The following is a 26,441-nucleotide window of genomic DNA, read 5'->3' as shown; positions in this document are numbered from 1 at the left end:
TCTGCATTTTTTTGTGTATTTAGCTCTGCTTTAATGCTTGTAGTTAGACGCTAAATATAAACATTGCACTTTCTGAATTGCAACTTTCTTAAGATGCAGTTATTTATGCATCCTCCATAATGGTGTATAATATTCCACTCAAAAACACCATAAACAATGAATACAGAATAGACCATATTATGACACAATAGACTTTTTTTATTGGTCAATAAGATATTTATTGTCCAATTGGACAGCTCTGTTCTACAACATAAACTGCGTGGACTCATACCCCAAATGTTCTTATCTTGCTTTTTATTAGAAACACACTTTATAAAATATGAACAGCGGCTTCAGAATACACCATTTGGTATCTAAACTACACTGATCAGCAAAAGCATTTATTTTCGGTTTTGCTAATTGTACAGTTTACCAACTGTACTGTAGATGCCATAGATGATGTGAAAAGTCAATATGGTAAATATAGTGGATAAGATACTGTGGATTGGACTAAATAGAAACATAATAGAACTGAATGATAAAAGAGGAGAGTTGTGAGACTTGTGACACATTAATTACTATGGCACATTAAATATTTGTTCTTTTAAATATTAACTTTAAAAGTACCATTAAGTCCAGTTTGCCCATATAGCTTATTTCTTTTCATAGGCAATAATGGCTACAAGATAGCATTATACAACTCATTGTTTTTAGATTTACCTACTATTTGTATTCATGATAATGTTCACTGTTCACAAAGCCAAAATGAGTAGGACAAATAAAGAAAATAAGCTATTTGAATATCAAAATGGCAAGTCTTGTCATCACAAAAATCTGCAAATGATTAGAACTGCATGTTGGGAAATCCAAGAATTAACATAGTTTTCCAAAACATCTCTTAAACAAATGTCTTTGGTGTACGAGATTTGTTGGACTAAAGGGCTTAAGGTCTGGTCTACATTGCAGATTATTCTGTTCCTGTCAAAACTGCCCACTTTGGTTGTTTAAGGGTGTGTTTAATTGAAATGGACCAAAGAGAACAGGGAGTGTTGTAATATGGGGTGATTTAAAACATCATTAGTTTAACAAATTTTAAAAATTAAGATTTGATGTTCAAATCACTTTTGCATGTCCACCACCTTCCCCGGTAAAGGTACAAGTTGTATATCTCTGTGTAAATAAATAAGAAGTTATAAGTCTTATAAGCAGTCTTACTGAACAAAACAGGTAAGAGTTTAATTTGTGATATCTGAAAACACTAAAGGTTAACAACAGTAGCTGGTGAACATCAGAAGCTGAGAGACCGGATTGTGAGTGCTGTGCTGTCTGAGGCTAAGAATAGAGAATGTGTAGAATTATAAAATAGTCTGTGCAAGTCTAGTTATATGTAGATTTTCCTCGTGACCTCACAGGCCAGTTTATGATTATGTAAATTTATGAAACATGTCTTCACATAATTGAACATATTGGTAAATTTAGTGTGAAGTCAAATTATGGGTAAATAGTATGAATAATTTGATTGTTTGTCGAGTTTCAAGCTGTTTATTTTGAACATGGAGTGTATTTCTTGAAATGAAATATATATACCACAGTGAATTTGCACCATGATCTTCCAGCACATTTTTCACTCACAGGAGATCAGTGTGAGCAGTCATGGATGAAAGTCTGTTTGTGCTGCTTCTGCTGTCAGGTTGGTTTGGTCTTTTATAATCTGTATTTATGATAATGTGCACATATAGATTGTTTAACGTCGTTTTTACAGGGCTCTCCTGCAGCAGTTCTGCTGTTTCTCGTCAGTATAATTATATGAACCAGCCAATGTCCTGGTCAGATGCTCAGAGTTACTGCAGAGAGAGATTCACTGATCTGGCTACTGTAGACACCGTGGATGATGTGAACAGGCTGATAAATACAGTGGATGCTGGATACAGTGGATCAGTGTGGATTGGACTGAAGAGAGAGATATCGAATCACTGGGTTTGGTCAAATGGAGAAGATACAATCGCAAAGTACAGCGACTGGGTTGCAGGAGAACCAGCCAGTGGAAATGACTGTGCTTTGTTCAATGACATTTGGTTGACCACTAAATGTTCTAACCTCTATGGCGCATTATGCTTAGATGGTGAGTTTACAGTTTTTGTAATAAAAGTACAGCATTTACAAAACATATCCGAAAATAATATGTAAGATATTATTGTAAGTTAAAGTACAGTTTCACATTTCTTATTGTTTTTATAAAAAAATCAAATAAAAATATTATCATTTAGAGCCTTTATTTATAGAAAATGGTACGTCGATATGAAACATATGAGTTGATTATTGGGAAAGGGTGTGTGTTTGTGTAAATAGCTCTCATTTGATCAAACTTATTGAGTTCTTCAGGCTTGTTTGAAACCTACACCTAATGCTGCGTTCACACCAGATGCGGCATGCGCGTCAAGCGCGAGTGATTTACATGTTAAGTCAATGCAAACGCGCGAATAGACATCCTGCGGTGCGATACGCGCGAATGGCGCGGGACGAATTGTGCGTTTTGCGCGTTTGACACAGCATCAAGCTGCAGTCATACTCAAGTTTGTGCATGTGAAATTCCAGCCTGATCTCACGAGGAAACGTAAGTATTTTACGCTTTTCCAGTTTAGTGGCTAATTCGTACGAGCTCTAATGCTGTGTTCAAACCAGACGCGGAACGCGCAAATAAATCCCGCTATTCGTGCGTAAATAGCCGCGTAAACATTTGAGTTTACTCGCTTCATAGGCGCGTCAAACCCGCTTCATTCGCGTGTCAAATTCACATCAGAACAGACGTGGATTCGCGTGATGGGCAGGGCTTCTGTCTGCCCGAAGACTCTAGCTTCATAGCTAAAAGGCTAACATGGATTTTATGAAGAAAATAACAGTGTTTATGTGATTTATGGAGACTGAAAAACAGCGTTGATACGTTTAGGGTCGTGTCTGAGTCCACTACATTCTTTCAGAGGTGCATCCAGCTCTGTGAACTCATAAACTCCTCCTGAAACTTAACCTGGATGACGGAGGCTTTCAGCTGTGCTTCTAACTGAGCCATGCCGAGTTTGATGAACTGTTGTCGGTGAAGGCTGGAGGATTTCCCTCAGAACACCGACAACAGGTTTTACGTCACAATCACGCCCCCACAAGAGCAAGCTTCTGATTGGTTAACGCGGCGCGAATGTACGCTGAAGTTCAGATTTTCGAAATCGAGAGATTTGCGCAAAACGCTCCATAAGCGAGTCAAACCCGCAAAACGCTCAATTCGCCCCGCGCCATTCGCGCAATTTGCATCATTCGCGCCACGGCATTCGCGCGTATCGCGCTGCAGGATGTCTATTCGCGCGTTTGCATTGACTTAACATGTAAATCACTCGTGCTTGACGCGTGTGCCGCGTCTGGTGTGAACGCAGCATTACGAGTTCAATCGTACGAAATTGTACGATTTTAAAAAGAAGGTGTGGCACCTAACCCCACCCCTAACCCCAACCTTCATTGGGGATCCGCAAATCGTACTAAATTGTACGAATTAGATCGTACGAATTCATACGAATTAGCCACTAAATCAAAAAGTAACGAATTGCCGTGAGATTGTGTTGGAAATTCTGAGCTGAAGGAGCGGGATTAAATATGATTATTAGACATTTTAAAAAGTGAGCTATTGGCCCATATTTAAAACTTCTGTACAGAAAAGTCATGTTTTGCTCTTCAATTGGTCTTATGCAGTCATGAGATGCAATTTTAAAGGTCACAGTTCACCAAACTTCGCTCCGCAACGAACTGCGAAAGCTGTCGCACAAGCTTACATTTCCGGTTTGACGCATTTGCGTGCGTATGAATGGAAGTCTATGGGGAGAAAAGTCCAGGGTAACTGCAGCTTAAGTGTATTAAGGCAGGGTTGGAACTATAATGTGCAAGGCTGCGGCCCTCCAGGAATTGAGTTTGACACCCCTGACTCAGAAGATCTGGTTAAAAAGAACAATTAGTTCGCAATCAGGATCACTAATACAAGTAATAGTAATAGTAGCTGTATACAGTTTGTGTTCGGTTCACCTGCTGTATCACGCTTGTGCAGTATTATCAGTTCACCGGTTCCCAAATCTAATCTCTGTATACTGTTCTAATAACTCCATAATTTGGGAAATTGGTTTATTTTGAGTCAGAGGGGGTATCAAGCAAGTAAAAAAGTAAGTAGTTTGGGGAAAAGTTCTTATTGGATATGCGAAATGTTTCAAATGATTCAGTTCGATTTGGAGAACTAGTTCAACCGGTTCAATTAGAAAACAGGTGTCAAACTCCAGGTGTGACCCAAATTGAATACTTATGCACTATTTTACGCCATTTTGTAGTATAAATAGTGTTAGTAGCGCTTTCACACTGAAAAATACCCGGATGATACACTTATTCAACCGTTAAAATTACAAGAGTTCACACTTAGCTGATGATTGATTATAAAGCAAGTTGCCATGCTGTCCCAGGAGAGAGTCCTGAGCTCAAAGGTCCTTGAGCCCTGGGCTCCCTGCCGTTTGCAGGGCGAGAGGGAAGCTCTGAGCTCAGGTAGGTCTCAAGAACTCCCCGTTTTTATAAGAGCTGATGTCAGAAAATCATCAGTGTGACGAGATATGCTTTTGACTGTAGTGCTGGATTTAGATTGACCAATTCACTTATGGTGCATGTTTTTGGACCGTAGGAGGAAACCAAAGAACCCAGGGGAAACCCACGCGAGCACGGGAAGAACATGCTAACTTTGCACAGAAATGACAACCTACCTGTTTAAGGCCTAGAACCGGTGACGTTCTTGCTGAGGCAACAGTGTTAATTACTGGGCCACCGTGCCGCCCTATGAAGAGAAAGGAGGAGGAGCAGGGGTGGAAGGGGGATTCTTTAAATCAAAGAAGACTGTAGTGAGAAATCCTGGCTCTATATAGTGGGTTAGGAATCATTTTATTGGTGAATCGTACATTATTTAATGCGTAACCAGCCATGTTCAATCATAATCACACAATCCTCTCAAAATTAGTTTATAAATAAACTTCCCTAAGTGTGTAATGTTGGACACTTCATGCACTCAACGGTCACTGCTTTGCTCACGTAGCGGAAAGGGTAGAGCTTTCAGGCAATGATATGGGATTATTTATTTTTAATTGTGAAAGCAAATTCACATTCATGAGTGATTATACCGCCTCCCAATGGTGAATGCGGTTATACTCCTGGCAGGTATTATTTGGTAGTTTGGTCTTTTGTTTTACTAATTTGGCAAACGTCATCAGGGAAACAGTTTAAATTTCCTCTTTCCAAACATTAGTGTTCCATTTAGGATGACATTACACACATATACTATGCTGTGAGTGTGTAGGTGTATAAGCGCATAGTGTATAGTAGGCCATTTGGGACGCACCTTCAGTTCCTGGAGGGCCACAGCTCTGCACAGTTTAGCTTTCACCCTAATCATATACACTTCATGAAACTAATTGAGTCCTTCAGGATTGTTTGAAACCTACAGGTAAGTATTGAAGCAGGGTTGGAAATAAACTGCAGGGCTGTGGCCCTCCAGGAACTGACTTTGACACCCCTGCGATACATTAAACATTTTACTCATTGCACAACACACTACAATGCAAAACTAAAAAAAAAAATAATTTAAAACTCTGAAGTGGTCTTTCCACTATATGTAGCTGAACACTGTAACTTTGAATTTCTTGACAGAATTTAATGGATATCGCATGACACTTATTAAGATGAATTGGACAGCTGCTCAGAGTTACTGCAGAAAGCAGTTTACAGATCTGGCTCCCATCTACAGCAAAAAAAACAAAAGCACTCTACACACTTTAGCAAACTACCTAATGCCTCTATGGATTGGTCTGTACCGAGACTCTTGGAAATGGTCTGACAAATGGAATGGCTCCTTCAGATACTGGGCAGCAGGTCAACCATTTCAGAGTGCAGGATCTGTTGACTGCGTCGGCATGACAACAACTGATTCTGGAAAATGGGCTCCATACAGCTGTGATCTACAGCAGCCTTTTATCTGCTACGGAGGTAAGTATAAACAGTTACAGAAACAAAAGACTCATCAAATGCTAATAAATAACTCTTAAAAGAGGCATTACAAACTGCTGATTTTATATTAAAGATGACTTTGAATTTTTATTTCCCTAGATGATAAGTTCATCAGAAAGCAGACTGTCAGACTGAAACTGTCTTGTAGAGGAAACTGTGCACTGAATAATCCTTCACTCCAGACTGTTGTTCTGAATCAGGTTTGTATCTGGCATGCTTGTCAACCCTCCCATTTTTTGGGGATTCCTGGAACACATTTTACTGTTCTATCCTGCAATCATTATGTCAGGCTATTTTTATACTTTCTGAAAATGATGGCAGTAACATCTACTAATCTTTCCTTTACTCTTAACTTTGCCGTACCACCAGGGGCAGGGCCCCGAAATTTGATCTTTGCGACGTCAAAGTATATTTGGGAGCATTCGTGAGAGTGCATAACATGTTGTGCGACCAGTTTTTACAGCAAAATGTTCACCACATGCACAGATTTAAGAGGCATTCACACATCTTTGAACCTAAAAACATTAAACGCAGCTGCTTAGGAATGGTTTAAAACAGTTGACATGTCAACTTGCTGCAGTAAACAAAGCCCGCAGTGCTCGCCCCACCTTCAAGCTCTTCTTAATGGCGCACTGCGCTAGAACAGAATGCGAATGAATTGGTTAATTTCAGCAGTCAATCACTCCGATGACAGGGAGCTATAGTCGTGAAAACGTAAAGGTCTGGATACGAGAGAATGAAAACAACACTGACAGATTTAGTTGTTGAAACCACCTAAAGTTACAAATAATGGCACATCTGATTAGTGATTAAGATTACGTAAGTAAATAAGTTATATGTCAATATTATGTGTGCAATATCAGACAGCACCTGTGAGAACAGCACAGTTATTAGTAGCTCACAACTTTTGGTAGGTGCACCAGTGCTACCAAGAAAAAAGGGTAATTTCGAGCCCTGAAGGGGCACACTTGCTCTCAAATGGGATATAATTACAAGAGCTGTTGAAGAGAATCTTGCTTTCTTTTTTAATTTGGCTTGAAAGCACTTTGAAATGAATATTAAAATAACTGTGTGCTTGTTCGTTGAATTACAGCCATGCGCCATTACCCTTCCTGTGCAACCTCAGAATCAGGCATAATAATGATAATAATGGTAATATTATTTTAACTAAAGACCTCGTGCCGGGACTCTAACTCGTGTCACAGTGAGCGCCTCAGTGCTATGTGTCGATGCATGTAGCAAATATCAGATCTATTCTTAACAAAACTACTGAACTTTTCTCAACTCAAACTTGAAAAAGTCCCTTTCAAGGAAAGTTCGTTCACCCTGTTGTCATATTTGCAACGTCCTTAGGTAGCAAGTCCAAGACAAAAATCCCATCAATAAACTTTTCTCAACTCAAACAAGGGCTTTTGAAAGTCATCATTACTAAAGTCCCTTTCAGTTACTAAAGTTTGTTCACATTTGTGGACATATTTGCAATGTTCTTAGGTAATAAGTCCAAGACAAAAATCCTAAAAAATCCTCAAATCTAGAAGGCTCGCTAACTCGGTAACTCGTAAGTAATTACATAGGTCAACAATAAAATCTCAAGTAAACTGTCCTATTATGGTTGTTGTCACATAATTTTCAGTTTGTTCCAGCTACTGCTTATGCAAAAATGTTGTCACAACACCAATCCCCATTGCAGTTGTTTCAAGCAGAAAAAGCAGTTTGAGACACTTAAAGAACAAAGACAAAACCTAATCAGAGAAAGATGCTAGAAAAACATAGTACAGTATTATATAGGTTAATAACACCACATGTTTTTTTTGTAGGGGGAATTTTTTTTTTTTGCGAAAAATTTAGGGATTTTTTTTTTTCAAATAAAAGCCCTATCAGGCCAGGAACAAATTTAAAAAATTGAAAAGGAACTTTGCTAGATCCTCTATAGTTTTGTCAACAAAGCAAACAGTTCTGTGGATGATGCAGTCAACATGAGACTACATTATGTTCGGCAACACCTTGACAGAACTGGGAATTATGCAAGAATCTTGTTTGTGGACTTCCATTTGGCCTTAACTACTGACCTTCTCCCTAATAGCTAAACAAATACGCTCATAATTTATTTGCAAATTATAATTATAATGATAATAATATATTATTTGCAAAAATGTCAAATGACCTAATGCAACACAAGATATTACTAAATGTAATAATTTTAAAATACTATCAAACAACATGCCATGGTTCTATAGAATACCAAAAAAAAAATGTTCCCCCAACAAAAGTTTGCGCATGCTCTGTTATATATATATATATATATATATATATATATATATATATATATATATATATATATATATATATATATATATATATATATATATATATATATATATATATAATAGGTGGGCATAGATTTTTTTATATATATAATATCCAAATAATGACTAAACGTAAGTCTTTGAGAACAGGTTTCTCAAGCCGGTGGCGCATTAGATCTGTCTCCTGTCTGTCTCCAAAATGCATTCCAAACGGCTTGAGAAACTGTTCTACTGTGATAATTAGTGATGAAAATAAATGATGTTCAATAAGATGTACTTGTGTTTACTAACTAATTCAGTTAAACATTCATTTTGAACTGTTGAACTCTACATAAGCTCGAAACAATGATTTTTGATTATCTTAATCTGACTAAAGTCATAACTGAACTAAACAGAAATGGAATTAAGCCAAGTGGAGTATGCAGATATTAGAGGTATTATCGAAGTAAACACCACAATACCATCATGTAGGACTTGTGTAAGACACATATAATACAAACTATACTATACATTACCATAGAGTTTTAAATGTGCAACACAAAATTTCGTGATTTTTTGTTTGTTTTTTCTGTCTAGTAAAATTTGTTTATGTTTGGAACAGCATATTAATTAAATAACTGTACTTAACAATAATGCTATATATGTGTCATTGGCAGTTTTATTGCTCACTGAGACAGAAGTTACTCTATTTTAAAAGTGAAAATAAAAGCTTATATGCAGCTAAGCTACTATTGCAAAGTAGCTTTTAGCTTGCTATATTTCTCAGGGGATATCATTTAGTGTAGTTAAGCTATTTTAAGCACAGCAACTAATAGCTTAACTCATTACATTTTCCAAGTAGCTTGCCCAACACTGTTATTATTGATACTTTTTCTTCCTGGTTTTTCAGATAACTGAAAGGCTGAAGGGCATGGGGCTACAAAGTGACAGCAAGATAAGCTGGATAAAGAGTAAAGAGGAAGAAGTATCTGCTCAGAAAAGCAACCGTACGGAAAATTCACAAGAATGTGGAAATATACCATAATCTTCAGTGTATCTCTTTGAAATGAACTCTACTAAAACTCATAATCAAAGTTTTTGAAGAATTGTGCAGTAGTAATAGCATTATCTATTCATTCAAACGCCTCCATGATTATATGCTTTCTAGGTTAGTGAATATGTCAATGAAGGGAGATTCATTTCTCCTGTAATTTGCGTTTAAATGGAGGAAATAAAAATTATGTCATCATTTACTCAGCCTTTACTTGTATCAAACCTTTATGAGTTTTGTTCTACTGTTAAACACAAAAGAAGACATTTAGAAGAAAGCTGTAAAGCTTTAGCCATTGACTTTCACAGTATTTATTTTTCCTACTATGGAAATCAATAGTTACAGGTTTGCAGCTTTCTCCAAAATTTTCAATCAACAGAAGAAAAGAAAAACAAAGTGTAATAATGTTCGTTTTGTGGGAAGAAGAAGGCAGGGTCGGCGATATCAGGTAAGCACAAACTTTTATTTATAATGATGTGTGGTTATGTGCGTGTCGAGTCTGCAGGTGGACAGGCTCTCCTCTCTCCCGGCTTCTCCTTCTCCTCCCCTTATGAAGGTGTCTCTCCGGCCCAATCACTTGAAAATACAGGTGTTAATAATTATTTATGATTAGACCACTGACCAGCCGCCGGTGTCTCTGCTTGCTCTCCCCTCCTACTGGGTGTTCGATCACGCCTTCCCCATCACACAAAGGTTTAAAACAAGTAAAGGGTAACCAAATGATGAAACCATTTGCATGTTTGGGTAATCTATCTCTTTGCTATCTAATTACTATCCCTTTGATGGTTTAGTTTTAGTATATTGTATGATCTCTAGAAAATATACTTCAAAAACAGTTTGTAGACTTGATGTACTGTATGTAAGCATTACAGTTTGATGTATTTGATTTACAATAACACACTTTTTGTAAATTTCATTGGAATTATAACATCTTGTGCATATTATTCCAATTTTCCTGTGATGCCTGGATGTGTGTTGTAATCATGTGTATTGTGTTTTGCATGTAACCAAAATTATGTGAAATGAAGCAAATTTGGATTGTAAAACTAGGACTAAAAGACTGGCTTCAAATCAATTGACCAATTCAATCCAGAGTTCAGTGTGGGACTACTGTAGCTTTTTTCTATTTGCATTTAGACCAAGTATGCAAAGATAGCCTGCTTCTTCCTAAGTGCTCTGGGATAGAATTGTTTTCCCTTTCTGTGTAATCGAAACAATATAAACATAATTTTACCCACAGAATAACTTAGCTATTATTATTTTTATCATTTATTCATATTAAAAAGTACTGTTGTTGCCAAAATGTAATATTCCACTGCTGTTTTCAAAAACGCAGACATGATAATTCAATCTTTTATGAATTGTACTGATGTTACTGTAATTATGATATTGTGACATTGTAGTTGTAGATTTGTTATGACTTGTAGTGTTTTTATATGTATATATATATATCTTCAAGATATTCTGATCAGTAAAAAAATGTCTTCAAATTAGTAATTTAGCTACTTGAATATCAAAACGATTTACACTTCATAACAAAAAGTAGAATATAGTTGTAATGCTCCATACATCTGATCTATATACTTTACAGTAATAGCTAGATTAATCGTTGTGTTTGAAAACTGTCATTAAGCAGTAAAGACATACTGGTATTCCGTAGTGTCTCCAATGCTTGTATTCTAGTGCTCAGAAGCTTTAGAGCAAAGTTCGTCAAAGGCTGTGACAAATCAATCCCTATGTAAAATTTAAGGTATTGTATTTGAAGTACACACATTTGTTTTAAGACGTCTTCATCAATTAGTTTTAGTGTAAAAATGTCTGTTAAGACATGGAATTATACTTTTTTTAACTGATGCAAATTCAAATTACTTTAAAAAGTCAAATCATGTGCATAAAATTGTTTAAATAAAATCTATTTGGCCTTTTTTGTACAAACAACACTGAAATAAAAAAAAAATCTCTTAGAAACATTTGCTTTAGCCAACATTGTTATTGGCATCAAACAACGTTTTTGTCACACTGGCAGGAAAAACCACTGGAGCTCTCATGTTGTTAATTATTAGGAGTCTCTATTGTCTAAATATCACTAAATAATTTACTTCTTAGATTGTTTAATTATAAATCTAGCATGACTTTAAAAAATAAGCTTAAGTGCATTCTCTAAATGAAAAAAAGTTTAACTAAATTATGATTTAATCCTGTGGATTTAAATGCATTTTTTCACATAAATTTTTGAAAGAATAAAAAAGTCTAAAATGGCTTGTATACTTGATAACATTTTTGTTTAACAGAAAGAAGATTTTTTTCAACACACATAAATATAATATTTTTATTAACTAATTTCAAATAACTGATTTATTTTATCTTTGCCATGATGACAGCAAATAATATTTTACTAGATATTTTTCAAGACATTTCCATACAGCTTAAAGTGGATTTAAAGGCTTAAGTGAGTTAATTAGGTTAACTAGGCAGGTTAGGATAATTTGGCAAGTCATTGTATTAGGGTGGCTTGTAAAAGGGCTAATAATTTTGCCCCCCCCCCCCCCCCAAAAAAATTTTTTTTTTTAATTAAAAACTGGTTTTATTCTTGCCGAAATAAAACAAATACGACTTTCTCCAGAAGAAAATATATTATCATTCATACTGTGAAAATTTCCTTGCTCTGTTAAGCATCATTTGGGAAATATTTTTAAAAAAAATTCAAGGGGGTGGGGGACTCTGACTTCAACTGTATATAAATAGACTATTGCAAACTGCATTTTTCCTGTTCACTTTTGATAACTACATCTGTCAAACTTTACAAATTTTAAACTTACAATATACAAATGTATACAGAGAGTATTCTTTCGCATTTGCATTGTAAGATTTCCAAATAGTAAAATTAGGATTAAAGAGTTAGCTTCAAATAAATTGACATGCGAGTTCAGTATGGGACCAGCTCCATTCAATTTACACTTAAACTAACTATGCAAAAGTCGCCTTTGTCCAAATACATTTCTCATTTGTGCAAATGTTCTCCTCTTGTGTAATCTGAAACAATAATAAAGTGTTTGTATCTACTGAATCTGTCAACAGTTCAGTCCCTTGTACTCCCCTTACCAACCAGCAAAGGCCCTTATCCCCTGAGTACTAACCCTATCCAAACTCCTTTTTCCAAAACCCTGTGCCTGGAGCTAATTAGATGATTTCATCTCTCTCAAATAAACCAATACTCTCCATGTGTTCAGTGTGAAGTCTTGTTTTGTCCTGTGAATACTACTGATTGCATACTGATCAGCTTAAAAAAAGTTTATGGAGGAAGAACTAGACAAGAGATTTATGCAGTCGTCAACGTCACTAGCCGCTGTGGGGTTCTTTTTCGTGGAGAAAAAGGATGGGGAGCTCTGCCCCTGCACAAATTATCGAGGTTTCAATGAAATCACTGTCAAATACAGATATCCATTACTCTTAGTCCCCTCTGCACTTGAACAGTTACCTGTCTGATTTTTTTTTTACCGAATTGGATCTTCGGCGCACATACAACATAATCCGCATTAAGGAAGGAGATGAATGGAAGACAGCATTCTCTACCAGCACTGGGCACTATGAATAGAGTCATGCTGACTGGCCGAAGGGCTGTTGTCTGTTTGTGTTTCAAATAGTCATTCATAAATGACATCTTATGGGACATGCTCAACCGGTGGCTGAGACTCCTATGATAAACTTGTACATCATGTACAAGCAGTATTACAGCGACTGATTGACCACAGATTATGTGCTAAAATTGAAAAATGTGAGTTTCTACAAACCTCTGTATCTTTTCTGGGACACATCATTTTATAAGAGAGAGTAGCTATGGAGGAGGGCAAGGTGAGAGCAGTACCAAGGCCCAAACCCAGCATCTTAAAAGAACTACAAAGATTCCTAAGCATCGCTAACTTCTATTGCCGAATTATACGAAACTTCAGCTACATCGTGTCTCCACTCACATCAATGATGAAGGGTAACACAAATTAAGAGGCAATCTGAAGGATTGAAACAAGCTAATTGAATGACTCAAGTTTATCATCACAAAAAATCACTCTTGTTGGTACTTGGGATTTTCCAAGACATTTTATAAACAAATTTCTGAGGGCTGGGGGATTTGTTAGACTAAAGAGCTTAAGATCCGGTCCACATTGCAGATTCTGTTCTTGTCAAACCTTCCCACTTTGGCTGTTCATGGGTGTGTTTAATCAAAATTGGCCAAAGAGAGCAGGGAGTGTTATAGTATGGGGGGATTTAAAATGTCATTACTTTAACAAGTTAAACCATCCTTGTGTGACGGAACAAGTTTTTTTCTCTGTGTAAACACCCAAAGAACTGACTGAGGAAAACAGGTAAGAGTTTAATTTGATTTGTGATCTGAAAACACTTGGAGGTGGTTTACATTAGTATCTGGTAAATTATATAATATTCTGTGCAAGACTAGTTATATGTATATTACCCCCATGACTTCATAGGCCAGTTTATAATCATGCAAACTGGTGTGCATTTCTTGAAATAAAATAATACAGTAAGTTTGCTTCATGTCCCATTTCTCATTTACAGAAGTGGCATACTGTGTGAGCAGTCATGGTTGAGAGTCTGGTTGGTCTACTTCTGCTGTCAGGTTAGTTTGGTTGTTTATTTAAAATAGGTTTAAAACACCTCTTATGTCTTGTGTTGTGTTCATAATTATGTTTATTTATGTAGCACAGTGTGCCTGCAAGTCATGACATTTTGTTTCATTGTCTGTGCACACTTTTAGCAAACTGACAATAAAGCTCAATTTGACTTGATTTATAATCTGTATTTATGCTGATGTGCACATATAGATGGTTTAACATGTTGGTATTTACAGGGCTCTTCTGCAGCAGTTCTGCTGTTTCTCGTCAGTATAACTATATAAACATGCCAATGTCCTGGCCAGATGCTCAGAGTTACTGCAGAGAGAGATTCATTGATCTGGCTACTGTAGACACCATGGATGATGTGAACAGATTGATAAATACAGTGGATGCAGGATACAATGGATCAGTGTGGATTGGGCTGAAGAGAGCGACACAGAAGCGTTGGGTTTGGTCGGATGGAGATGATACAATCGCACAGTACAAAGACTGGGGTCCAGGAGAACCAGTCAGTGGAAATGATTGTGTTTATCTCAATCGAACTTGGTTAACAGCTAATTGTTCAGATCTGAAGAGCTCCATATGCATCAATGGTGAGTAAAATGTTTTTTGTTATTAAAACATTATTTTAAAACATCTTTAAAAATATAAGTAAGGTACTGTTGTCTCTTATATAATAGCATAGCCATAGGTTATTTATCACTTTCATAAAACGGTTACAAAAATTGTTTTATTCCAAAAATATGTTTTATCTTTTTTAAAAAGATTCATTTAATGCTGTTCTTTGGCTGGGAAAATAGTTCCTGACAGCAACACTTAATGGCAATACAATGTTCTTACAGTACAGCTTTGTGTCCCCAGATAAAGAACTTTTCAATACATTACCATTAAGTTATCATTTCTCTGGATCATGTAAAATTAGTAAAATGACTGCACACTTTGAAGACATTACGGGCCCTATCATACACCCAGCGCAGTGTGGCACAAGACGCGGCGCAATAGTCTTTTGGTAGTTTCAGCTTGGCGCAAGAGTCATTTTGAGGCGTTGCGCTACGCTGTTTAAATAGCAAATGCATTAGTGCTCATTTGTGCGCCCATAGGCATTTTGCTCTAAAAAGGAAGGCGTTCTGAGGCGGACCGCTGGCGCGTTGCTATTTTGAGAAACTATAATAGATTTTTGATTAGACCAAAACTAAGCCGGTCTAAACTCCGGCGCAGAGTTGCGCCTTAATACGCACAAGAGAGCAATAGACAAATATCTTTACATATGAAAAAATTTAAATATTAAGGATATATATATAGGATATAATAAGAATAGATATAGGATATAAATATAAAGGATTAAAATATTACAAAACATATTTTTTTCTAGCCTACATAAATATTAAAAAATCACTGCTTTTCTGTCTTCTTCATCTTGGGAGGCTTTTTCAGTTCATTCATAACAATTTGCTTTTGTATAATGTTATTATTATTAGCAGTATTATTTATTATATCCATATTTATATTTGTTTTATTAAAAACAAGCTTAGATTTGCCCACCTGCCAGGTTTTAGACCATATGGGGCATGGCAGGTGTATTTGGAAATAACACAGTATTTTGACCACACTTGGTCATCATTGTTCATTCATTCGTTTTAGAATTTAAAAATAGTTTTGAAACAAATCTTTGCGCTTAACAAATGAAATTAATTATTTATAGGCTAATTGATGTCTGTGCGTAAAGGTTTCCTTATCCAAGAGCGAATGTGAAAGTAGTTTCATTATGTCTCATTCTCACGCAGTAAACGCTCTTTTTAACAGTTTTCTGTTAAAAACTGTCAACTGTTTACTGTTTGCTTGTGGAATGCTCATTTTTTCCACTTAGGCTTACTTTGCGTCCTGTAAATAGCGAATGCGCTCTTGGCCCGACGCAGCTGGCTCTTAAAGAGAATGGGAGATAAGACTCTAATTTGTTTATTCACAAAAGACACCTATAACTCATTAAGAAAATAGACTCAACCCTTTTAGACCATGCGCCTTGGCGCAAAGCGCATTTTCCCATTTGTAAATTAGCAAAAATGCGTTCTGACATGCCCTGAAAACGTTTGCACCCTGCGTTTTGCGCTCTGCGCATGGACCGTCAAAATAGAGTCCTACATCAGTAATTTGTGCAACAGATGTTAAATTAACATTTAACTCAATAAAAATGTTATGGAAAATCCAAAAAAGAGGTAATACCTTTTAGTTGGTCTCTAATATATGCATAGCTAAAATGTGTTGTTTTGAATTTCTTCATAGCGGGAGGTTACTATGCCATAATATTACTTGATAAAAACTGGTCAGAGGCACAGACTTATTGCAGACAGAATTTCGCGGATATGGTCACCATAAGGAACTCTGTTGAAGAAACCACTGTAATCAACATAGTGATCAAGTATACCCCCTTTTGGATTGGTCTGTTCCGGGACTCTTGGGAATGGTCTGACAAATGGAATCGCTCCTTCAGATACTGGGCAGCAGGTCAACCAACCCAGAGTGCAGGATCTGTTGACTGTGTCGGCATGACAAGAAATGATTCTGGGCAATGGGCTCCATACAGCTGTGATCTACAGCAGCCTTTTATCTGCTATGGAGGTGAGATTAGCCAGTTACAGAAACAAATATCACATGTCAAACTTGCTGTTGTTCGGAAGTTATGTTGATGATAATGAAGATGACCTTATATCTGCATTTTCTAGATGATAAATTAATCAGGAAGCAGACTGTCAGACTGAAATTGTCCTGTAATGGAAACTGCAAACTGCATGACTCTTCCCTCCAGACTGCCATTCTGAATCAGGTTTGTATCTGCTTTAAAGGAGCCGTGATCAATTATCTGAGAATATTTAAAATCAACACTCAAACAAACACAACCCTCATTTCTTTGCTCCACATTTACAAAAATGCATGAAAGCATGTCATGGTTTTGTGTAACATGGCAGAAAAATTCAGCTTTCAGAATATGTGGAAATCTATATTACCAAATATCCACACTAATCACTAATCCAGGGTCACATATGACAAATTAAATGTATAACGGAAAAAGGCATTTCATTTAATTTTTAAAAAGATTTTTTTTTCTACTTAAAGGGCGCCTATTTCACCTCTTTTTTTAAGATTTAATATTAATATTATGGCTTTTTCTGAGTGTGCCAGTTTAGGTTCAGTTCAAAACACAATTCAGATTTTTTATCATAATGTGCTAAAAAGTGTCATTTTGGGAGCGTGTACACAGGTCGTTGTTCAGGGGTGTGTTGCTACACATGAAAATTAGTTTCGACTTCCCGCCCAACTTAACCAGGGGGCGGAGCCAAGAGCTCCCCCACTTTGTATTTGGCAACAGACAGGCAGACAGAGAGAAGCAACACGAGTGAGATGATCGGCATTTATCCGTCGACTCGGACACAGACCTAGCAGAGGCTACTGTTGATGAATCAATTTTCCTAATGTTTCAGAATGTATCAGAGCGGTAGTTACAAAATCTTTTGTGTCTTTGTATAGTTTTACAGCCAATATGTAACGATGCATGCATCATCCGTATAGGGATGTAACGATTAACTGGTTTCACTATTAACAGCGCTTTTGATGAGTCTTCGCTGGGGCCAGCTTCCAGCCTCTGCCACTGAGACTGCAGCTCTGCACAAGACGTTTGGCCAGCGGAGAAATTAAAATGGTCGTGCCCAACTGAGTCTGGTTTCTCTCAAGATTTTTTTTCTTCACTTTCACCAATCGGTGAAGTTTTTTTCCCCTCTCTGCTGTCATATCTAGCTTGCATGGTTTGAGATTGGTAGAGCTACGCATCGATGAATTTTCTCTTCAGTGATTGGACTCTCAGTAATGATTTTAAACCACACTGAACTGAGCTAAACCAAACTGAACTTAAACACTAAAAAACTGAACTACACTGTTCCAATTTACTATGACCATTTATGTGAAGCTGCTTTGACACAATCTACATTGTAAAAGCGCTATACAAATAAAGGTGAATTGAATTGAATTAAATTAATTCGTCACGGTTAATAAATCGTTAAGGCTTCTCAAGACCGTGTTTCTGCACGGAACAAAACCGCAGCAACTAAACAAAGTTATCCCAACTGTGTGCTAGTTTAAAGTTCTGAGCTTGTACACCGAGACTCATAACCACGCACACTAAATTAACTTAGACTGAGGCTATTAATTAAGGCAAATTCGTTATTTCCAATAGAGCAACGCGCACATGAGGCAACAGACTCACACTTTCCAGCTGCACCTAGTTGAGAAAACAGGGAGCTTCTGTAACCGTAGGAAATGCAAACAGCTGACGATTAAGGAAGACGCAATGAAAAGTACACAGGTTTGCAAACCCACCTCAAGCTACAAACAATGGCACCGATGAGAGCGATCATGTGGTGAATTTTGATCCGCCAGCCGAGATCAAACGAGGGTTTTCGTAGAGAGAGTGCTGAGAGACTCCTTCAGTTGTTTTTAATGGCCCAAATCTCGATACACTGCATTCACTGTGCGTTCAGCTCAGATGGCCGCTAAATGTAAAATCTCTGTTGCTCATTCATAGGAAGACGATAAAGGCTCTTGTGTTGAGCCCAATGAGCCTTGCGTATAAAAACTGAACAGGGGTGTTCCTTTGGTGACATCGCTTTGACTTACACACTGAAAAAGGCAGATGTAAAACAACAAACTGAGAATATAGAATGCGCGCCTGTCAATCAATCCGGTGGCATGGGGGACCGCACTCCTATGTCAAGTTGCGGTCAGTCTCAAAACCGATTCAATTGGTTCACCGTTTTTATGTTGTTAAATTGAAAAAAAAAAAAAGCACTGGGTGTGTTTATATCACCTCAATATAATGGTCTATACCAGGGGTCACCAACCTTTTTGAAACTGAGAGCTACTTCTTGGGTACCAATTATTGTGAAGGGCTACCAGTTTTTATACACACTTCTTAAATAACAATTTTTCTCAATTTACTTTTAATTATTACCTTAATGTCATTAACAAATTTTACACCGATGCAGGTGTGATTTAAAAAGAATAGTTTCAAAAAATACTAGATTCAGCTTACTGGTATGTGGTGCAATGGTGAGCTATTTTTAGAACAGGCCTGTGGGCAACTCATTTAATCCTTGTGGGCTACCATGTTGGTGACCCCTGGTCTATACACTATAGTCTACAAACATGTCTGTCCAAACAGATTGAAAAATATAGATTTTTCACCACAGGTGCCCTTTAAAATAAGCCTTTTGTGTCTCCAGAATGTGTTTGTAAAGTGTCAGCTCAAAATACTCATCACATTATTTATTATATCATTCTGAATATGCAAATGTTCAGCTCTGTGCACATAGTAGCTGTTTTTGATGCCTGTGCCTTTAATGCAAATGAGCTAGTTCTCCCTGCCTACCATTCCTATGTGCGTGTCAGAGCCATAGAGATCTCGTGATGCATGTCTCTATCTCCTGCAGTGTCTCATTTCAGATAAAAAAGCACAGATTAGAAGGAAACTGATCTACAATTGATGAGAAATACTATAGTAAGAACGTTACCAATAGTAGTTACTGGATGTATTTGTTGTGAAGTTATTCAAACCTTTCTGCAACGAGTCACACACAACATTACAAAGTTTTCGCACACACACACACAGACCTGTCACAATAATTAATATACCAACTTATCACACAACACATGGACAAGACCTCAAACATTTTTGGTGATGCAATATAGATCACCCATACATAAAAACCAATTCTAACAACATTTTAGCTGATTGTGCAACCTCTCTATCTCTATTGGAGGTGTCATTATGGTTAAAAAACACTGTAGCATGTATTATAAATTACTAAAGTATATTTTTATGTGGGTGTCTGACAACTGAAAATAGATCTGGTAGCAGATATTGCAGGCTGTTACTTTTTATCTTGCACTTTTTTGTTAACATTTACAGGGTTCAACACCAAAGTTAACTGCAGATCAATGCTAAATTAGCTGCAGATTATATTGCTGCTATGCATATGTTTATAATCTTTCACTAAGTTAACTTAATTCTCAAATATATGAAAGTTCTGTCTCTGTTAAATTGTTTTATTGAGGAAATAATTCCTTTATACTGTAAACAATTATAGGCCAATCTCTGAAAGAACATGGGAGCAGAATGTTTTTTCAATGTTTACACGCAGACATAGCTCTTGGCTAATTGCAATTTTATTGTTGTCCAGTGATATTCCTCAGACCTGCTGCATTAAAGGCAACTAACCTCACTAATATCATAAACATTGCTCTAGTTTTAGTTTATTCATTCATTTATTCATTTTCCTTTCAGCTTAGTCCCTTTATTAATCAGTGGTTGCCACAGCAGAGTGAACCACCAACTTATTCAGCCCATGTTTTACGCTCCGGATGCCCTTTTAGCCACACCCATCTCTGGGAAACATCCATACACACTCATACACTAGGGACAATTTAGCCAACCCAATTCACCTGTACCACATGTATTTGGACTGTGGGGGAAACCGGAGCACACGGAAGAAATCCAAGCGAATGCAGGGAGAACATGCAAACTCCAAACAGAATGCCAACTGACCCAGCCGAGGCTCGAACCAGCGACCTTCTTGCTGTGAAGCGACAGCACTACCTATGTCGCTGTTTTGGTTTAGAGCCATAGATAAAATTTAATCTCTCATATGAATTTTGTTTCTAATTATCATTATTATTCTTTCTTGATGGTTTTCCAGGTCACCAAAAGGCTGAAGAGCATGGAGTTGGAAAGTAACAGCAAAATAAGCTGGATTAAGGGTAACAATGGAGAGGTGTTTCATCAGGAAATCAACCATATGGAAAACCGTTCAGAAGAAGAATGTAAAAACACACCTTAATCTTCAGTTGAGTGTGCGCAGACTCAAAGAAAATAATGTTTAAGTTCAATTTCATAAGAATTAGGCATTAGCAGAATTTATTATTTAAAAATGAATGATGATATACTCTCTAGTTTAGTAATTCCTAGTTTAGTTAATACATCAGTGAGTCTAATTTCTTAAATAATGAACTCAGGTGACCATACATCACAGGATTTCAAGATTAGACTTTTTTTTCCTATTTTCTTACCTTCAATGATTGAAAAGTTGTTCTAAAGCACGGGTGGGCAAACTCGGTCCTGGAAGGCCGGTGTCCTGCACAGTTTAGCTCCAACTCTAATCACACACACCTGCTTATAGATTTCCAGTGATCTTGAAGACACTGATTAGCACATTCAGGTGTGTTTAATTAGTGTTGTAACTAAACTATGCAGAACACCGGCCCTCCAGGACCGAGTTTGCCCACCCGTGTTTTAAAGACAGACGTTAACAGTGATGAAAACAATTGTATACTGTATATTACATGTTTGTTTATTGATGTCCCTGCACAGACCAATCACTGTATGCATTCTGACATCAAAGAACCACGAGAAGCCATCTGCTCTTTACATCTCTTACAGATGTCATGCCTGCTCAGTGTTTGGAACTCATTACAACATAACCTGAGTTGTTGAGAATTCTACTATCAATAAACACTTTCAGATTCCTGATAGTGTTTGTGTGCTTTTCTTCTGACATGTAGTGCTGTATCTTGGTCAAGTTACTTCTGTAAAAAAAAAAAACATTTCTATCCTCAGAAAGTTCAACTTTCATCATGAAAAATCCTTCATTATTAGATTTTACCTCCACTAAACTGTAATTATTTTGTGGCTTTAAATGTTTTTATTATAAATAAAGTGGACTGGCTACATTTGTTCCACTCTATTTGAAAGAAAAAGTGAGCATTCTTAAATTTTAAATGACTTCTGATTACATTTTGATATATTTGTTTTGTACTCTACATATAATGATTTACTTTTAAGTGAAGTTTATTCATAAACAAATTTCGAGAGGATCACATGCTTATGATTGTTCACAGCTGTTCCAACTTTAGCTAATGACTGATTATCCTATCAGACGATCCTTAACTCACAATAAATAACCAGACTTTTCTCATCTCAATATCTTTATCTTGAAGAAACCCCCCCACCCAACCCTACTTTCCCTCCTTTCAAACGGGCGTCACGGTGGCCAGCGATTAGCGCTGTTGTCTCGCAGCAAGAATGCCCCTGGTTTAATTCCTTTCCAAACCAGACGGCATTTCTGTGCGGAGTTTGCTCGTTCTCCCCGTGGTCGCGTGGGTTTTCCCCGGGTCCTCCGGTTTCCTCCCACAGTTCAAAAACAAGCATTCTAAACATTAATCAAAATACATTAGCTAAACTCCGAGTACATATTTTAAGCATACATATCCGACACTTAGCAACAAGCAAGAAGGGGAGTCATCGAGATCTACCTGAGCTCAAACTCCCCTCTCAATTTGCAACGGGAGGGAGCCCAGGGCTCGAGGATCTTATAAGCTCAGGGCTCTCTCCCGGGACAGCACGCCAAACTAGCTTTACTATCAATCATCAGCTAAGTGTGAACTCTTGAATCCACTTAAAACGTAATGTCTTGCGCCCATTGTTTTCTCTTTTTGCATTTTGAGGCCTAGAAATTTCAACATGTTTACCAATTTGCAATTGATGATGCAATGATGTGTACAGCATGCACATCAATGTTTTGGCATATTACCAGAAGTATTAGTTGACAAGTAACTATTCAAATAACTTTCCAATTGTATGCAGAGATGTTGAGTTAAGAGGTTTTGTAATAAATTTACAATATATAAAATTATGTTCTATTCATTCATACTCCTTCAGCTTAGTCCACTTATTCATCAGGAATCACAACAGTAGAATAAACCAACTTATGCAGCATGTTTTATACAGCAAATGCCCTTCCAGCTGCAACCCAGTACTGGGAAACATCCATACACACTCATTCACACCCATTCACTATGGCCTATTTTGTTTACCTGATTCTCCTAGAGTGCAGAGTGGGTTGCTTTAATTCTGTTTCTAAAGCTATTTGATTATCAAAATAACTCTTAACTTTTTATTGTGTTAAACCTTCATGTTGAAAGAAAAACATTAATTGCAAAAAAAAAAGTCTGATATCTATGAATTCATTTCAAAAGAGTAGTGCCTTTAATATTTAGACTGGGTATTTTGCAAACACTTGAAAAACCCCTGACTTCCAATATATATATATATATATATATATATATATATATATATATATATATATATATATATATATATATATATATATATATATATATATATATATATATATATAAAACCTCACTTCCATATTAGAGGGTTGGAGGGGGTTGTGGGCAATGAGCTGTGGGTTCTTACAATGAAACCAAGCAGCATTGGCATATCAATTGCCTCAAGCTGGTGCAGTGTTTCCCATTGTCCTTTGATTCCCGTCAATGCTGGAGGGAAGAAAGCATTTGCTGATATGGGAACTTTTCAAAGCAGTCCAGGTTAGCCTGTTGCTTCTCTCGAATCTGCCCATTGCCAGTTTCATTGGTTCACAGCTGACTCTGGGGCTTTAAGCTAAGATGCGTTTTTTTCCCCAGTGAGCCTACTCGCACAGACTCTGTGCAAGGTCAAGGAGAACAAGAAGCAGGTCTTGCTTGTCGCGGTTGGCCATATGCTTGCTGCTCAGCTACTAGACAACAGGACTTGAGTTTCTAAACTTACACTCCTTGCAACAGCCCCTACCTGGCACATTTACTTGAGAAATGACTCCTTTCTTAGGGACAGGTACCCAAAAGGTCATTGGTTGGTTAAGTCATATTGCATAGTGAGTGGCCCTTGACTATACAAAGCTGCCAGTTACCAGACTTTTAGCTATTGGTTTTGTTAGGGAAGACTAGTTAGAGGCTAACCTGCAGTTTTTTGAACTGCAAGATCAATAGCTACTGTAGATATATAGTAAAGACATAGTAAATATAGTGGATGAAGACATAGTGGATTGGACAAAAGTGGGATACACAGAAACAAAAGAATTGTAGATTTTGTTTACTATTATCGTTCAATTTTTAAAAAATGTATTTAAATATTTACAAAACAAGTGCCAGTTTGTGCATAGATTTCTTATCATTTTCAATAATGGGTACACAGACAGCATTGTACTCATTTTTATTAGTTTAATGTTTAATAATAATTTGTAATTAGTATCACTTCCTCCACCGACCACTCATCTATCACACTCATCTCCTCAGAAGTACACATCAATCGTATCAATGTGCGTATCAATGTGCGTAAAGCTGCTGGACCAGATGGTATTCCTGGGCGTGTCCTCAAAGTATGTGCAGAACAGCTCGCTGGGGTATTCACAAACATTTTCAACCTGTCGCTCAACCTAGCAGCTGTGCCAACATGCGTTAAAACCACCTCTATTGTTCCAATGCCCAAACACTCCAGCCCAACATGCCTGAATGACTACCGCCCTGTAGCACTCACACCCATCATCATGAAGTGCTTCGAGCGGTTGGTCCTGGCACATCTAAAAGACTCTCTGCCATCCACACTGGACCCACATCAGTTTGCCTACCGTGGCAACAGGAGCACAGATGATGCAGTCTCTATAGCACTGTACTCTGTACTCACACACCTGGACAATAAAAACACTTATGCACGAATGCTGTTTGTGGACTTCAGCTCAGCATTCAACACTGTCATACCCTCCAAGTTACTGATCAAACTAAGGAACCTGGATATCGACACATCACTCTGCAACTGGATTATGGACTTTCTGACTAACAGACCTCAGAATGTTAGATCAGGCCACATCTGCTCCACCACCGTCACACTCAACACTGGTGTACCACAGGGCTGTGTGCTGAGCCCCTTCCTCTACTCCCTTTTTACCGTTGACTGTAGGCCTGTTAATAGATCCAACACCATCATCAAATTTGCAGATGACACCACAGTGATTGGTCTAATCAGCAACAATGATGAGACGGCCTACAGGGAGGAGATACAGCATCTGGCCACTTGGTGCACCGACAATAATCTGCTCCTTAACACCAACAAGACCAAGGAGCTCATTGTGGACTTCAGAAAGGGACGAACAGGCTCACATGATCCCATCCACATCAATGGGATGGCCGTTGAGCCTGTCTCATCCTTTAAGTTCCTGGGGACCCACATCTCAAAGGACCTTTCCTGGACCACCAACACCTCCAGCCTGATCAAGAAGGCTCACCAGCGCCTATTCTTCTTAAGGCAACTAAAGAAGAACCAGCTTTCATCAGCCGTCTTGGTGAACTTCTACCGCTGCACAATAGAGAGCATCCTGACCAGCTGTGTCACAGTCTGGTATGGAAGCTGCTCTGTTGCTGAGCGTAAGGCACTGCAGCGGGTGGTGAAAACTGCCCAACGCATCACAGGGACCACACTGCCAGCCATAGAGGACATCCAGAAGAAACACTGTTTGCGCCGAGCACGCTGTATTCTGAAGGACACCTTTCACCCCGCTCACAGACTGTTTTCTGTCCTGCCCTCCGGCAGGCACTTCAGGCTCCCCTGGACAAAAACCAGCAGACTGAGGAGCAGCTTTTTCCCCAGAGCTTTCTCCCTCCTGAACTCTGCCCTCCACTGACTCTTTTGCCCCCCAATACACCCCCCACTCTCCTCTAACTTAAACTCCTCGCAATAACTGCACTGTTTAACATTTGCACATTTAAAAACTTGCACATTCACTGCACCACATTGAACTGTTTACTTATTGAACTGTACGTACCCACTGCATATGGGCATTTGTAATTATGTACACACCCACTATAAATATACACTTGTAATCATGCTTATTTATCTGCATACTACTGATTATTAATAGCAACCTGTACATATATTCATATATTGTTACATATACACTTGTAATCATGTTCATCTATCCCTGTACATATATTCATATATTGTAACATATACACTTGTAATCATGTTTATTTATCTACACACTACTGATTATTAATAGCAACCTGCACATATATTCATTAATTGTAAATCTGTTCATAGCTTATCCAACCTGTATATAATGTTCATAGTACATCCATCTGTAAATATCACCATAGTTTTTCTATAACTGCACTTTATAACTTATTCCTGTATCCTGCACGTGCTGCTATTGCACTGCTGGTTAGACCTAAACTGCATTTCCTTGCATTGTACTTGTACATGTGTAATGACAATAAAGTTGAATCTAATCTAATCTAATCTAATTATTTGTATTAATGATAATGTCTGTTCACAAAAATGAGTAGATCAAAAAAATACTCTATTTGAATATCAAAATGATTCAAGATGTCATCACAAAACCCTACATGGTAAATCTTGTTGGTACCTGGGATTATTAACATACTTTCCAAAACACCTCATAAACAAATTTTTGAGATAGGAGATTTGTCAGATTAAAGTGCTTAAGGTCTGGTCCACATTGCAGATTATTCTGTTCTGGTCAAAACTGC

General features: G+C 37.5%; 2 protein-coding genes across 5 annotated transcripts; both read left to right on the top strand.

Annotated features, from left to right (window-relative positions):
• The first annotated feature begins 1,569 nt into the window (after positions 1-1,569).
• LOC147837242 (C-type mannose receptor 2-like) lies at positions 1,570-11,330 on the top strand. Its single transcript, XM_087241539.1, has 5 exons — positions 1,570-1,669; positions 1,742-2,101; positions 5,695-6,030; positions 6,151-6,251; positions 9,247-11,330. Exons 1-5 carry the CDS (start codon positions 1,633-1,635, stop codon positions 9,379-9,381), a joined length of 969 nt encoding a protein of 322 aa, XP_087097665.1. The 5' UTR covers positions 1,570-1,632; the 3' UTR covers positions 9,382-11,330.
• Positions 11,331-13,461: 2,131 nt separating this feature from the next.
• LOC141378917 (macrophage mannose receptor 1-like) lies at positions 13,462-21,592 on the top strand. 4 transcript variants are annotated; one of them, XR_015479025.1, is made up of 7 exons: positions 13,462-13,748; positions 13,960-14,020; positions 14,252-14,611; positions 16,299-16,634; positions 16,739-16,839; positions 20,762-21,046; positions 21,332-21,589. XR_015479025.1 is itself a non-coding variant. In XM_087241538.1 (5 exons), the coding sequence occupies exons 1-5, from the start codon at positions 13,984-13,986 to the stop codon at positions 20,900-20,902; spliced, it is 975 nt and encodes a 324-aa protein (XP_087097664.1). In that variant the 5' UTR covers positions 13,963-13,983; the 3' UTR covers positions 20,903-21,592. The 4 variants fall into 4 exon arrangements, 1 of the variants encoding a protein (XP_087097664.1); XR_015479026.1 differs by lacking the exon at positions 13,462-13,748 and having other exon boundaries at positions 13,963-14,020; positions 16,507-16,634; positions 20,762-21,164; positions 21,332-21,588; XM_087241538.1 differs by lacking the exon at positions 13,462-13,748 and having other exon boundaries at positions 13,963-14,020; positions 20,762-21,592.
• The last annotated feature ends 4,849 nt before the right edge of the window (positions 21,593-26,441 follow it).

The sequence above is a fragment of the Danio rerio genome, chromosome 2 (assembly GCF_052040795.2).
Source record: "Danio rerio strain M-AB ecotype USA chromosome 2, GRCz13ab, whole genome shotgun sequence".
Classification (NCBI taxonomy): Eukaryota; Metazoa; Chordata; class Actinopteri; order Cypriniformes; family Danionidae; genus Danio; species Danio rerio.
This window is presented reverse-complemented; position numbering and strand designations above follow the sequence as displayed.

What these genes read in the sequence shown, in the direction of transcription:
- LOC147837242 (XM_087241539.1), top strand. Translation starts at nt 1,633, where the DNA reads ATGGATGAAAGTCTGTTTGTGCTGCTTCTGCTGTCAG. An exon ending in TGTGCTGCTTCTGCTGTCAG is followed by an intron (nt 1,670 to 1,741) that starts GTTGGTTTGGTC and finishes TCGTTTTTACAG; the next exon opens with GGCTCTCCTGCAGCAGTTCT. An exon ending in TGGCGCATTATGCTTAGATG is followed by an intron (nt 2,102 to 5,694) that starts GTGAGTTTACAG and finishes ATTTCTTGACAG; the next exon opens with AATTTAATGGATATCGCATG.
- LOC141378917 (XM_087241538.1), top strand. Translation starts at nt 13,984, where the DNA reads ATGGTTGAGAGTCTGGTTGGTCTACTTCTGCTGTCAG. An exon ending in GAGCTCCATATGCATCAATG is followed by an intron (nt 14,612 to 16,298) that starts GTGAGTAAAATG and finishes ATTTCTTCATAG; the next exon opens with CGGGAGGTTACTATGCCATA. An exon ending in AGACTGCCATTCTGAATCAG is followed by an intron (nt 16,840 to 20,761) that starts GTTTGTATCTGC and finishes ATGGTTTTCCAG; the next exon opens with GTCACCAAAAGGCTGAAGAG.